Source organism: Typopeltis vanoorti, chromosome 2, assembly GCF_054136105.1.
Source record: "Typopeltis vanoorti isolate ZY-2024b chromosome 2, IOZ_Tvanoo_1.0, whole genome shotgun sequence".
Taxonomy (NCBI): domain Eukaryota; kingdom Metazoa; phylum Arthropoda; class Arachnida; order Uropygi; family Thelyphonidae; genus Typopeltis; species Typopeltis vanoorti.
In genome coordinates this window covers 91,513,934-91,528,493 of record NC_143550.1, presented here as the reverse complement: position 1 = coordinate 91,528,493, position 14,560 = coordinate 91,513,934, and the positions used below count along the sequence as shown (strand labels likewise).

General features: G+C 35.8%; 1 protein-coding gene across 1 annotated transcript in view; it reads left to right on the top strand.

The window, feature by feature from the left end:
* The window catches only part of Itpr (Inositol 1,4,5,-trisphosphate receptor), a 1,112,489-nt gene that overhangs the window by 761,525 nt on the left and 336,404 nt on the right, over positions 1-14,560 (top strand). The window contains exon 40 of the mRNA XM_090401920.1: positions 13,836-14,159. Coding sequence (XP_090258046.1) covers positions 13,836-14,159 — 324 coding nt within the window. The remainder of the gene's footprint in view (positions 1-13,835; positions 14,160-14,560) is intronic.

Below are 14,560 nucleotides of genomic sequence, written 5' to 3'. Positions count from 1 at the left end.
CAGCAAAAAACAGTGCGGAATAGCATGAATGCACAGCTACTCATGACCTCCAAGCTATACACTGAAATGTGTAAGAATATTTATATTAAACATTTTGCGAGTATCTGTCAGATCAGCTTCGAGCTCCGCAGGGTTAAAGGTGCATTAATCAAAACTCTTGCTGCGTATATCAAGGGATTGCCGCAATTAATTTCGCCGCATTAAGTAAGGGACAGCTGTATTACAATTTAATGAAACATGTTAGTTAAAGGGTTTTGTGATATGTTCTTTCTTTTGGTTATATCAGTTGCTTTAATATTTTTGTTCAAGCTGTTTATCAGAACTTTTCAGCCCCCCCACCCACCCATATGCTTTCTCTGGGATGAGAAAAGTCAAACACATTGTTATTGGGAAAATGTAAGGTGAATAGTTATTGAAGATGCTGAAAGTTGAGTATATGTTAAGAAAAGTTGGGCATTGTTTTTTTAAGTAGTAAATGGAAATGGACAGCATCGAGATTAACAACCGATACCATACATACAATATTTGTGAACTGGATCAGAAAAGTTTGTGATGTTTTTTTTTTTTGCACGTTTTTAATCTGTTTTTACGTTCATGGCTATTTTTTAAACTATACTAAAATTCCACCCAACTCTGCACATTGTGACACTTTAAGTAATTTCAGTTCTCAGGCATACAATTGTTGTTCTAATTCATGTTGAAGGTTCTGAAATAGAAAAATTCCCAGGCACTGGAATGCAAATAAATAATTTACTGATTGAAAGTAATTATTTCCAAACCAATATTTCATCAGCATTATCAGTGGCATTTTAACAATACACACTCGGTGAAGAAAGATACAAAGAAAAATGATCCAATAACAAGGCCAATCACATGCATGTAGGATGACAGTGACTCTTTATGGTGATTCCCCATTATTAATGATGTTGGGTAAATAGGATGGTGTACCAAAATCTGTCTGAGATTGTACAATCAGTTCTGTTACAATTACCTGGGTTATGTACAACTTGTGCTGCTTCCTGGAACAGTCTCCAATTTAAACTGGGAGTTGTGAAGTAACCCGGCTTTCTTCTATCTGATGAAATGGTCTTTTCTCCAAGGCATATTATCAGTGTCTGCTTTTCAGCTGCATTCAGAATGCATTTTTTATGTTCTTTTTTTTTCTGACCAAGGCAAACTGCCCTATCTATCCAAAATACTGAGTTCGACACTGGCCGAGGTTGCTGTAGACACCTGGAAAGGAAAGAGTATCCTAGCAATCCTTGATTTGTCTCAGAAATTTAGATACTTTGTCTAAAGGTTGGTATATTCTTCTAATTCTGTACTGTTTCAAGAAGAGAGGCCAGTTTATCTGTTGTATCTTTGATGTAAAAATATGGCATATCTATATATATATATATGTGGTCTGGTTTGGAGGGTGTGGAGCTTGTCTTTTTATGAAGTTTCGCAAGTTTTTTTAAAGGTGAGGATGAGACAGGTAAGAATGGAAATCACAGTCAGGATCAGGGAAATGGGAGTGGTCAAACCAAAGAGAGAGATATAGTAGAACAGCTAGAATAGAGAATGTTGGTGCTGGTAGGATGGCCTCAAACGCAGTGATTGTTATGTTTATGCACAAATGTAAGGAGTATTTGAAACGCGAGCTGAATTTGTGGCATTGATTGAGATGGTATGCCCAAAAGTAATTGGAATAAGTGAAACTTGGTTGTCTGAGGAGGATGTAATGTTGGGAATAGAATAAGACTGATATATAATTTTCCCGAAGGATAGAGATGCGAAAAGAAGAGGTGGGAGTGCTGTTAATGAATGAAGAGGATTTGTGTCTATAAAGTGTGGAAGTTGACAGTGCATGCACAGATTTTGAATCTGTGTGGTGCAGAGTTGAAATAAACAGGTTAGTATAGCTGATAAGGTCAGGGAATGCAGAGAATACCGATTGTGAAATGTTTAGGCAAAAAAAAGGTGATCCTGATGGGAGACTTTAATTACAGGAATATAGACTGGAAGGAGGAGATAGTGGAATTATTGAATGACCACTTTATCAGCATATATCATACTTGTATAAATTATCCAGTACAATATTTAGAAGAGAGGCAAGTAGGAGAATTGGAAGTGAAAGAAACCGAGGTGTATCAGATGTTGGTTGGATTAGATGTGAATATGACTGTAGGAATGGATGACATATCACCACATATGCTTGAGGAATGGGCATCACAGTTGGTTATGCCCTTGACCTGGTTATTTAATGAAAGTCTTGCAGTGGGTAGGGCTCATAAGGAATGAAAAGAAGCCAAAATAGTACCACTCCACAAGCATGGTTCTAAGACAAGTATCCAACTATAGGCGAGTCTGTATAACTGCAGTTGTGGTCAAGGTGTTGGAGAGATTGATAAGGAATAGAATTGGGTTGATGGACACGGCATTCTTTATGAAGGTCAGCATGGATTTGTAAAGTGTAGGTCCTGTTTCAGTAATTTGCTTGCATTTTATGATAAGGTGACGAGTGTGTTAGATAAGTGAGAATCATATACAGTGATAATCTTAGACTTTGCAAAAGCGTTTGATAGATTACCACATGACAACTGCAGAGGATGGGAATAGACAGTATATTGGTCAGATGGATCAGAGTTTGGCACTCTGAACGATACCAGCAGGTTGTGTATGATGGAGCAGTGTCTCAAAAAAGAAGGGTAACCAGTGGCGTACCCCAGGGTTCTGTTCTTGGCCCCCCCCCCTGCTGTTTAACTTGTTTGTAAACGATAGATCATGTAGACTGACTGGGAATCTTCAGTTATTTGCTGCTGATGCTGAATCCCTTCAGGAAGATTTAAATAGACTTTTTACTTGGACAAAAGAGTGGGGTTATACAGTTTAATATACAGTTATACAGTTTTAATATCAATAAGTGCAAGGAATTGCATTTTGGAGGGCAGAAATATAAGGCTGTGTACTATATTGATTTTGTCATACTGCAGGAAGTGGATGAGATTAGAGATTTGGTAGTTATGGTTGACAGTAGACTGAAGTTTAGATGGCATATTGCTAGGGTTGCACATTGTAGTGCTGCTATGATAAGAAGTACTCTAACATGCAAGGATAAGGAAGTGGTTGTACCACTGTATAAGGCACTGGTCAGACCACACCTGTACTATTGTGCTCAGATCTGGTCACCTGGTTTTCACTGTGATGTGGAGACATTGGAGAGGGTCCAGAGACAAGTGACTAAGACAATATCAGGAGTTTTAAATGCTGGCTATAGAGAGAGGTGATATGATAGAGATGCTTAAGTTGGTGAGAGGATTTTATCAGATTAATCCAGAGGGTATTATAAAAAGAGTAGGTGAGAGGGGAAGAACCAGAGCTCATTCCTGGAAATTATGTAAAAGTGTGGTGAAGAAGGGTGTGAGGAGTAGATTTTTTACGTGGAGAATTGTCATTGAATGGAATACACTACCAGAATGTGTTGTTAATGCAAGGAGTGTTAAGGACGTATAATATTCTATATGATGAATTTAGTTTAATCCTTTATTCAAGTGTGAGCAAACAAAGTTTGCACCTGAAAGTGTCTTCAGGACTGGGGTAAGGTAGTACACCACCACCACCTTTGTTCTCCACCTTTGCAACGAGTTGCCTGGTGTTGTACTACCTTACCCCAGTCCTGAAGATACTTTCAGGCGCAAACTTTGTTTGCTCACACTTGGATAAAGGATCAAGCTAAACTCGTTATAGTCTAACCAAGTGAAAAATAAACTCTCGACATCTTTCACTGAATCCAGAGTAATTTAATAATAAGGTTGTACACCCTTTGACAACTCCTATAGGTTGGGATGACCTCTCATTGCTTCTGTCTTGGTGTCTTCACTACTGGACCTGGCTCCCACTGACGAGACCTTAATAAAGGTCGAAACCGGTATGGGTAGTGGCCCTTGTCTTAATGCATAACATTACACATATCTGCAAGGAGATGTGCTTTGCATTATGGGAGATACTGAGATAGGAATGATGAGAACTTTCTCCACCTTTGCAACGAGTTGCCTGGTGTTGTACTACGTTACCTCAGTCCTGAAGACACTTTCAGGCGCAATCTTTGTTTGCTCACACTTGGATAAAGGATTAAACTAAACTCATTATAGTCTAAGTGAAAAATAAACTCTAAAGATTCTATATGATAGGTATGCTGTCAGTCCTCCCATGATAAGTCTGTTGACTCCATGGAGAGTGTAATGATAATAATAATTGAAAGAAATGTTATCCGATACATCAATTTACTTGCCTATAGTAAAAAACTCTACAGTATCAATAAAAAATAAAACTTTAAGTCTGCTAGATATTATTACAAGTTGGCCAACTGAAACTGTGTCACTAAAGATTTTTATATCTGCATACACCAGGACAATTTGGGCTATCTAAGATCTACAAACCTGAATCCCAAATAATGGATTCCATAATTTGTCCCACTTATAAACTGGCTAAACACTTGGCTTTCATACTCAACAAACTTGTTGGCAAGGCATCATCTTACATAAAGAACTATATGCAATTGAAAACTCTTGCACAGAACCTTCAATCAGAGGAGTACAATCACCTAGTGAGTTTTATCATCCACCAGAAACCCAGACAATGTGAAATCTGTGCACAATAGTCTAAATGTTATATCAAAACCTTGTTAGCATGGATTAACATCCTTATCTGTGCTTTTCAGTTTGATTCTTAACACCCAAATGCCCATTTTTGTAATATGCCCTCTGAGCTTCACTTCTCTAGCATCTGTCAGTGTAATACACAATTCATAGTTTTTTTCTTTCATCACAAAGCAAATTGGCAGCCATTAAGTATCCTTTGTCACTGGAAGTCTGATTAGACTGCTTTATCAAAGATTTGGGAGACATTCATTTTAAGACCACATCTAGCTTAACTTTAACCTGATTCTAGAACGTGTAGTGATAGGATGGTGAATCCTTTTTTTCACTAACAATTTAACTTTTTTCTGCAGGTACTAAATATTAGCAACTCAGGCAATATACATTTATTTCCTGTGGATAATCACCATCACCTAAATCTTTCATTATGTCATTAGATAGAGTTCCTTAAATAGCATGAAATTGTCACAGACATCACTATAGTTTTTGCAAAAATCAGTTAAAATATCACTAGTCAAAAATTCAACTCTGAACAAATCAAAATGTTTGGAGTCTAGTACTCTCAAATTGGATGCACCAGATACTGGGCTGTACTGCATGATTACTAACTTCTGATCAAGAATTTTCTTCCAGAATTAATCTGTTACTTCACAGAGCTCCTCTGTTGTCAAGTCTTGCACTGTTAACTGTATCTCTCCACCTGGATGTTGTTTCAACTTTGGATTTTTCATGGTTTCTTCTTCAAGTGTCATCCCCTAGAATGAGGTTGACAACCATGTCACAGAACTTTTTTCTCTTTCTTTTCCTGCTCTGGAACATTTATGGTAATTAAAGGCAGTACAGTCCTTCATGTCTTCAAACCGCATTTTCCTGGATCTACCTCTCCCCCTTTTTCCATTCCAAAATCCAGTTTCCCTTCTAATATTAATTTCTGAATGCCTTCTTGTCTAGTTAGATGTCCAAAATATTTTAGTTTTCGTTCTTTAATTATTTTCATTAATGTTCTTTTCATTTTTGCTTTCTTTAAAACATCTTCATTTTTAATTTTCTCTGTCCAATGGTATTTTCAACATTCTTCTGATGGTCCACATTTCAAAAGCTTCTAATTTTTTCTCTGCTTCTCTATTTAGAGTTCATGTTTCACTGTTGTAGAGAAGGCTTGACCAGATATAGCATTTTATTAATCTTTAATTAATATAGAAACAAGAAATGTCTCTGGATGTTAGAACAGTTTTCATATCAATAAATGCTTTTCTTGCTATCTCTATTCTTCTTTTTATTTCTTTAAGGGAATTTCCTCTGTCTGTAAACATTTGTCCCAAATATGTAAAAGACTGATTTATCATGGTTTAAACACCAGTTTATACTAGCTTTCCTCTTCCATCTGTTTAATTGACCATTCCACTTAAATTAGCTTGCACGTTCACAAATGCTGACAATATTAAGTACCTTTCTATTGTATTCATTTTTAATATAATGCAGCTATTGATGTCTCCTTGCTCCCTTAACCTCTCTGCTGGCCAAGGTGGATGAAATAGTGAGACCAAATTGCACTTGTTATCCATGTTATTCAATAGGTGTTACAGAATTGTGTCCAGGTTTAGGTGGATGTGTATAGACGTCATGGCCTGTCGGGGTGTTAATTTGTTTCACAACTCTGATATCTTTAGTTTCTAGTCTTTTGTGAATTTTTTATTTCAACCCCTTCTCAGATCCATAAGTCAAAATTGGTTTGAGGACTGTATGTATATACAGGTTGTATTTTTGTTAATTTCTCTTTTATTCCATATAAATTTATTTAACCAACTTCCCACCATACTAGATATTTAACTTGTCATCTTTTCTAAAAATTATATATTTTAAATAGCAGAAATATTTTTACTTTTTTTCTGTAGATTTTTCCAGTGAGAATGCAATCCACATTTTCCATGTTGCAGCCTATTTTCATAGTTCTGTCTTTTTATTGCTGATTTATCAAATTTGTTACACAGCTATTTTAATTTAGTTAAACATCCTGAAGACTTTTACTTGTTAATTGTGCAGTATATTGTCATCTGCTTGAAGTAAATTACTGCACTGATTATTCCTGATTTTAATAACAGGTTTAGTATCTATTTCCTTGATAATGTGATCTACACAGATGATGAGTAACAGTAAATATAACATACTAATATTCCACCTGATTGTACATTGAACCATCTGAAACTACTTCCTTCAGTTCTAACTGCTGATTTAAAGGTGGTCTATATATTGCTCTGCATGTCCCACATTCGCCATATAAGCGTATCACTTTAAATAGCTTTTCTTTGATAAATTTAGTTTAATCCTTTATCCCAGTGAGAGCACACAAAGTTTGCATCTGAAAATATCTTCAGGACTGAATATAGTATTGTACTATCTTACCTGGATAAGTAGTACAACACCAGGCAACTCGTAGCAAAGGTAGAGCAAGCTACCAACACTCCTATCCCAGTATCTTCCATAATGCAAAACACATCTCCTTGTGGATATGTATATTGTTATGCATTAAGGGATTGGCCACTACCCAGACTAGTTTCGACCTTTATTGAAGTCTCTTCAGTGGGAGCCAGGCCCAGAGTTAGAGATACCAGGCAGAAGCAGTAGCAAGGTCATCTTTACCTATAGGTGTTGCCAAAAGGTTTGCCACCTTTTTTTATTAAATTACTCTGGATTAGAAAGATGTTGAAAGTTAATTTTTCACTAGGTTTGACTATGATAAATTTAGTTTAATCCTTTAACCCAGTGAGAGCAAACAAAGTTTGCACCTGAAAATATCTTCAGGACTGAATATAGTGTTGTACTAGCTTACCTGGGTAAGTAGTGCAACTCGTAGCAAAGGTGGAGCAAGCTACCAACACTCCTATCCCAGTATCTCCCATAATGCAAAACACATCTCCTTGTGGATATGTATATTGTTATGCATTAAGGGATTGGCCACTACCCTTCTACGAGTTGCCTGATGTTGTGCTACTTGCCCAGGTAAGATAGTGCAACACTATATTCAGTCCTGAAGATATTTTCAGGCAGAAAGTTTGTTTGCTCTCAGTGGGATAAAGGATTAAACTAAATTTATCATAGTCTAACCTAGTGAAAAATAAACTTTCAACAGCTTTTCTCTTGGTACTTTATCATATGTCTTTCCAAATGTGTTCAACTTAACATGTTCGCTGCCAACTACGAATATACTCATATGTCGATTACCGACCTCCTATGCCAAGCACGAGCTAACCAATAGTATAAGCACGTTAATTTGGACCCTTGGCTTGTGAATAAAGCGGAGAGTACATCTGGGGGCTTGGTAGAAGGAAAATAATTTCAGCAAAAGTATAGCATATTATAAGAGGTATTGTTGCATAAACTGTGTATTTATTAACGCAAATAAAACAATTTTTTGAAGTTTTTTCAACTATACATATATATATATACACACACGATATATCATCATCTGAGTCATCACTAGAGTCATCTGTAGGATTATAATCATCTTCGGGATCAGAACTGAATAATTCATTCCATTCATCATTGCTCGTATTAACGTAAGCTTCTAATTCTCATCAGTAATCTTTCTTTTACTGGCCATGGCATAATTGAAGGTTTTTATTTAGATAATTTTAAATAATTGTAAGACTAGACGCAATAAACCTTACTGCACTGAATGCTGAACATCAACTGACTCTGAGCTCAAGTTACACAGTTGTCAACGCATGTAAGACATGGGTGATACGAGATTACTCGTAGTTGGCATATGAAACAAAATTCTATCTGATAAGCCAGCTACGAGATAACTCTTACTGACCTTGTAGAAGTGAAAGTGCTTGGCATGCGGTAACAAACTATGCCTGAGGAGCGTGGCAGCAAATGTGTTAAATACTGATCTTTGTTATATTCCCATGATTTCTTGACTGTTTGTCTTGAGATAAAAATCTGATGCTGACAAGCCATATTTGCTTGTTCCTTCCTGTGTTTCTGTTTCACAAGATTCCACAGCCTCTTCTCAAGTATGGTTTACATAACTCTTACCTGGAATGTGTTCAAATAAATCAGTCACATTAATCTGTAATTCTCGCACTGTTTTATTTCCCTTTTTTCTTGATGGATACTCTGGAAGATCTGCTCTAATCATCTAGAATTTGACCTCTGACCAGCATTTCTGAATTAATGACATGTGATCATTGACCTAATTTTATACATCCATACTTGTACACTTCTGGACATATAACTACTGCTATTAACCTCTAAGGTTTCTAGTGGCTTTTGTGCCTAGTATTGATATACTATAAATTAAAGATACCAAGAAATTATATACTTGGTTTGCTCCTGACCTATTTTCAGGACTAGGGCAACTCGTATATAGAAGCTTATGACTTCACATCACTTGTCTTAGTATCCCATAATGCAAATCATATATCCTTATGGGTATGTATAATGCTATGCATTATGGGAAGGGTTATTTAGATTAGATTCACTCAGATTAGAGATAGTTCCAAAAACTATCTCTAATCCAGAGTATTCTAATAATAAGCTGTGACACCTTTTGACAACTCATATATAAAAATATGACTTCTAGATTACTTCAACCTATCACCTCTGGGTCTGGCTGCCACTGACGAGATCTCAATAAATGTCAAAACCAGTCTGAGTAGTGACCCTTCCCATAATGCATAGCATTATACATACCCATAAGGATATGTGCTTTGCATTATGGGCTACTAAGGCAAGTGATGTGAAGTCATAAGCTTCTATATATATATATATCAGTTGCCACAGTTCTGAAAATAGTTCAGGCACAAACTTGTTTGCTTACATTTGGATAAAGCAGTGTTTCTCAAAGTATGGTATGCATACCCTTGGGGTACACAAAAGGTCTTCAGGGGGTTTTCTTTGCAATTTTCGGTTCATCATTAATGCATGGAACTGTTATGAAGAAAAAAAGGAATTATTTTAAATGTATATATTTCTCAGTAAATTATATATTATGTATGAATTCTCCTACTGAAATTGCGAGTTACTATTGCTACGGCGTTCACGTCCTTGTGATAGTAACTCGCTCCCTGCGGTAAACAACACGCCCTCCCCAACAGCATGACTATACTAAAGATCAACAAGAAAAACAAGTAGTTTTATTGTATCACTGAATAAGGTACAGAGACATTTGAAGTCTGTGTAATATATTTCTCAACAAACAATGCAAATAGAGACAGCTGGAATAAAAACGGCACTGACTAATGAATCACATCTCCCCTTCAATAGAAACTGCTGTATAGACTCAAGCAAAACCATATGTTGCCAGTGCAACAGCATATGGTTTTGCTTGACACCACATTGTCATGAACGTGTTAAAACTGAAAAATATATAGTGAATGTGTTTCAGATATTATGGAATTCGGTCGAAGAGAATTAGCATTTAAACTCAACTGTTGGGTTGCCTTTGGTTTGCGCGAACTTTTGTTAATATAGCATCAATCATATGCACTTCTTCATAGCTGCTCTGTCTCTACTGGCCTACCATTACTATCTGTTTTGCGCTCTGCTTTTACTTCTCATTAGTCATTTGTGAAGGATTGTTCATTACGTATCTCAAGTCTTGTAAATTACTGGTAATTTTTGCTTGAAATAATCGGAAGGAAGATAAAGCTATTTAGGTAGATGAATTTGACGATGAACAGAAGGAAACTGTTCTCAATGTCAAAAGTAGCGATAGCAAATAGGAGCTTCTTGGTAAGTCACACCATTTTCAGTTTTTTTCTGAAAACTTTAGTCTCCGAAAATCCCCGCATATATCTCGCACCGCGATTTTTAGCTTTAATTTTGAGAAAAAAGTGCAAGTTATATTCGAGTAAATATGGTAATTTTTTTAGCTTTCAAATTCTTAAGTATGGATCGTTGGTTAAAGACTGGATTTATAAAACACACAAAAGAGAGCAATATAGCAAATACAAATAACTGTAAGCAACAAGAAAACGTTGATATTGTATCTGGATCAAATAAAATTGATAAGGGTGTGTTGTCTGACATCTCTAGAGAACCAACTAGGAAGAAGATGAAAAATCTTCGTAAGTATGATATGAATTACTTGAAATGTGGATTTTCATGGATGGGAAATGAAGAGGAATCTATTCCAAATTTTGTTCTATTAAAAATAAATCATATATTTATTATTTTGATGAGGGGGTACTTGGTAATAATAAAAATTTAAGAAGGGGTATGCTGATATCTGAAGTTTGAGAAACACTGGGATAATGGATTAAACCAAATATATAATTTCTTGGTATCTTTAATTTATATTATGATCAGCATACTCTTGAGCAGTACAAAGTGCATGCAAGAAAGCTGACTAGTATGGTAAAGGCCAAAGTAAACTCAATTTTTTTGTTGTTGTTTGTTTGTTTGTAGCAAGTAAGAGGAAAAATTACTATGGTAGGATGACTCTAAACAGTGCTCATGGTAGAAAGGTGACTGAACCAAAAGAAATTGTTGAGTTGCTGAGTGATCATTTTGCAAAGGTGTATCATCCAAGTGGAGATTTTACAGTTGCTGATGTTACAGAGACAGATATCAAAATTGAGGTAAATGAAAGGAGGTGTTCAGCATATTAAAACATTTGAATGTAAGCACAGCAGTAGGACTGAATAGCATATCAGCCTGTGTACTACATGAATGGGCAAGAGAATTGGCATTGCATCTGACAAAGTTGTTCATTCTAAATCTCAGCTCTGACAAGGTTCCAATGGAGTGAAAAGAGGGTAAGATTGTATCATTGCATAAAGACGGCTCCAAGGCAGAGGTAGCAAATTACAGACCAATTAATAGATCAGGAATGGTTGTTAAAGTTTTGGAAAAGGGAAAAGTTGGTGAATGGTAAAATACAACATTGGGTGGATTAGGATGCAATACTCTATAATAGGCAGCATGGCTTTGTAAAGGGTAGGTCCTATCTTGGTAACTTAAACACATTTTATAATAAAGTGACAACAGAATTGAATAAAGGTAATGGCTGCACCATGATACTGCTCGACTTTGCCAAGGCATTTAACAGAATACCATATGGAAAATTATTACAAAAGCTGGAGCAAATGGGAATGGATGTAAGGCTAGTAGTAGTATGGATGGGGGGGGGCTGTCAGAGACACTCACCAGAGAGTAGTATATGGTGGAGTGGAATCTAGGAGAATGATGGTGACTAGTGGAGTAGCTGGGGTTCAGTACTGTACTGTACTCTTTAATTTGTATATCAGTGACATAGGCAAGATTTAAGAGGGAATATTCAGTTCTTTGCTTATGATACAAAACTGGGGAGAGCAATAGTTGATAAAGGTGATGTAGATATCCTGCAGGATGATTTAAAGAAATTGACATTGTGAGCAAAGGATAATGATCGTCATTTTAATGTTGCAGAATGTAAGGTTATGAACTTCGGGTTGAAAAGGTTGCATATGGTGTATCATATTGGTGGTATTGGATTGCAGGAAATTGATGAGGCTAGTGACTTGGGGATAATGCTGGACAAAGAATTAAAGTTCAAAGGGCATATTGCAAAAGTTGGTAAAATAGCTCAAAGGATTACTTGGATGTTGAAAAATGTGCTAACAAGTAGAGATAGGGGAGTTAATATCCCTCTTTATAAGGCTATAATTCGGCCACATCTTGGCTACTATGCATAGATTTGGACACCTGGGTTTCTTGGGGACCAGGAGGTGGTAGAGAGGATTCAGAGACAAGAGACCATATTGGTGACAAGTCTGTGGAATATCTCTATGAGGATTGGTTGAAGGTTTGTGGGTTACAAATTTTAGTTAATAGGTGGAAAAAATGGGACATAATAGAAACTTTTAAGATATTAAAAAGGGTTTTAAAAATTAATTCAAGTAAAATTTTTCAATATATGACAAATAGAGAACTAGGGGCCATCTGTGGAAGTTGTGTAAGAGCATGGGTAGTAGGGGTATACAGACCAGATTTTTTGCATGGAGAGTGTTGAGTGGAATGGATTGCCAGAATTGGTTGTGAGTTCCCTGATGATGAATGGATTCAAGGAGAACTATGATAGGATTCTTGTGTATAATGGTTAATTTGGGTCTCCCATGATGACTCTCCAGATTCCATGGACATGCTGTAAAATAATAATAATAATAATTCTTTTCCTTTGATATTTTTTACAGTGTTATAAAATAGACACTAAAACAGTGTATTAGTGTCTATTTTCAATTCTGGTGATGTTTTTTTTTTTTTTGGCAGGGACCTTGTTAACAAGCAGCAATCTGCTGTTATGACATTTCATTATGTTGTACCATCATTTTTGTTTCTAGTTTAAGCCAATACAGAATACAGTTGGTTGGCTGATTTCTTAATTGCAGTTATCCTGTTTTGTCCAAGTGGATACCTCATCATGGTGAACACCACAAGAAAATTAATATAGGACATTTGGTCAGAAGCTTTGATACTTCACATTCCTTACAGTTTGAAGGCCCTCTTCAGTTGATATCGACTATATTGGAAGGTTGTTGCTCCTGTAATGTGTATTTAGCTGTATTATTGTGTTGCTGAACAATAAATTTCATTTTTTGCAGTGAACTCTTACTAATAGTTTTAAGGGAGTATATTGTGAGGTGGATATGGGCAGGATATTTGGTGGGATGTTTCCATAGACCATCCCTCCTTCATCTATATTATATATATAAAAGAGATTGGTTCTGTAATGGGTATTTAGCTGTATTAGTATGCACTATTCAATAAATTTCATTTTTGTAGAGAACTGATACTAATGATTTTGAGAGAGTATATTGTTAGGGGGAGATGGCCAAGTTTAATAATGAATAGTGTCAGAATGTTGTTATAAATGCTTTTATTTTATTTTTTTTATTTTATTAGGGTCTGCAATTCTTTCCTGTTTTTTATTAACCACCCAACTAGCCATGATGTGTATACAAAGTTACCATGGATGCGAAGTGCATATTAAAAATCTAATACCATTGAAATATATGATGGATACAAAGTGTATGAGGAATGATGTATTTTATCCATATTGACATCAGAGCAGTTAAAACTAATTATCGTTGATGTTCTGATTAAAATATTTTATCAGTGGTTTGATTTTAATTTAAATTAATAATAATGTAAATTTCTGATATTTTATGAATGCATGGATAATTTCTCTTCCTGTCCCTTCAACATTAGGGAGAAGCGCTGCGGCAGACATTATTGTTGAGATATTTTGGAAAATCACATTTAAAGCGTGAAAATGCCGCCAACAATTCTAGGCACTATTCCCATGTAGCTGGATCTCTGACTGCTTCTGGAACTCATGTTACCCATGGACCTGGTGGAGTAATGCTCAGTCGAGCTGAAATGACATTAGCAGAAGTACAGTGTCACCTAGACCAAGAAGGAGCATCGAATTTGGTGGTAGAGCTTATTATGAAAAATCCTAGTCATTCCATCTTTCTTGAAAGTGTAGAATTGGGAATTGCTTTGCTTGGGGGAGGAAACCCAGTAATACAGGTAAATATTTTGTATTTTTCTATGTTGTGAATTATATGCTATTCGCACTTTTCTGTTGTATTCATTAGGAAAACTATATTTATATTATAATATTTTCTTTTCACTCTTCTAATTTCTTAGCGCATACCAGATTATAAATTATGATCACTGTTTGTGAAAAATGCCATTCAAGCATTCATCTCTGGATAGCATCAAAGATGGTAAGAGAAATTTTAGATTCACCACCCCAAACATGTGATCAGTATTCTAAGCCAGTGCTTCCCAAACTTCTGGATGCCAGGGCCCCCTTTGGAAAAATTAAAATATTTCATGGCCCCCTCGAAAAAAAATTGTAATGTAGACATATATTATTATAATATTTATTGTATTTATATTCAATACAAAACATACACAGCGAATAT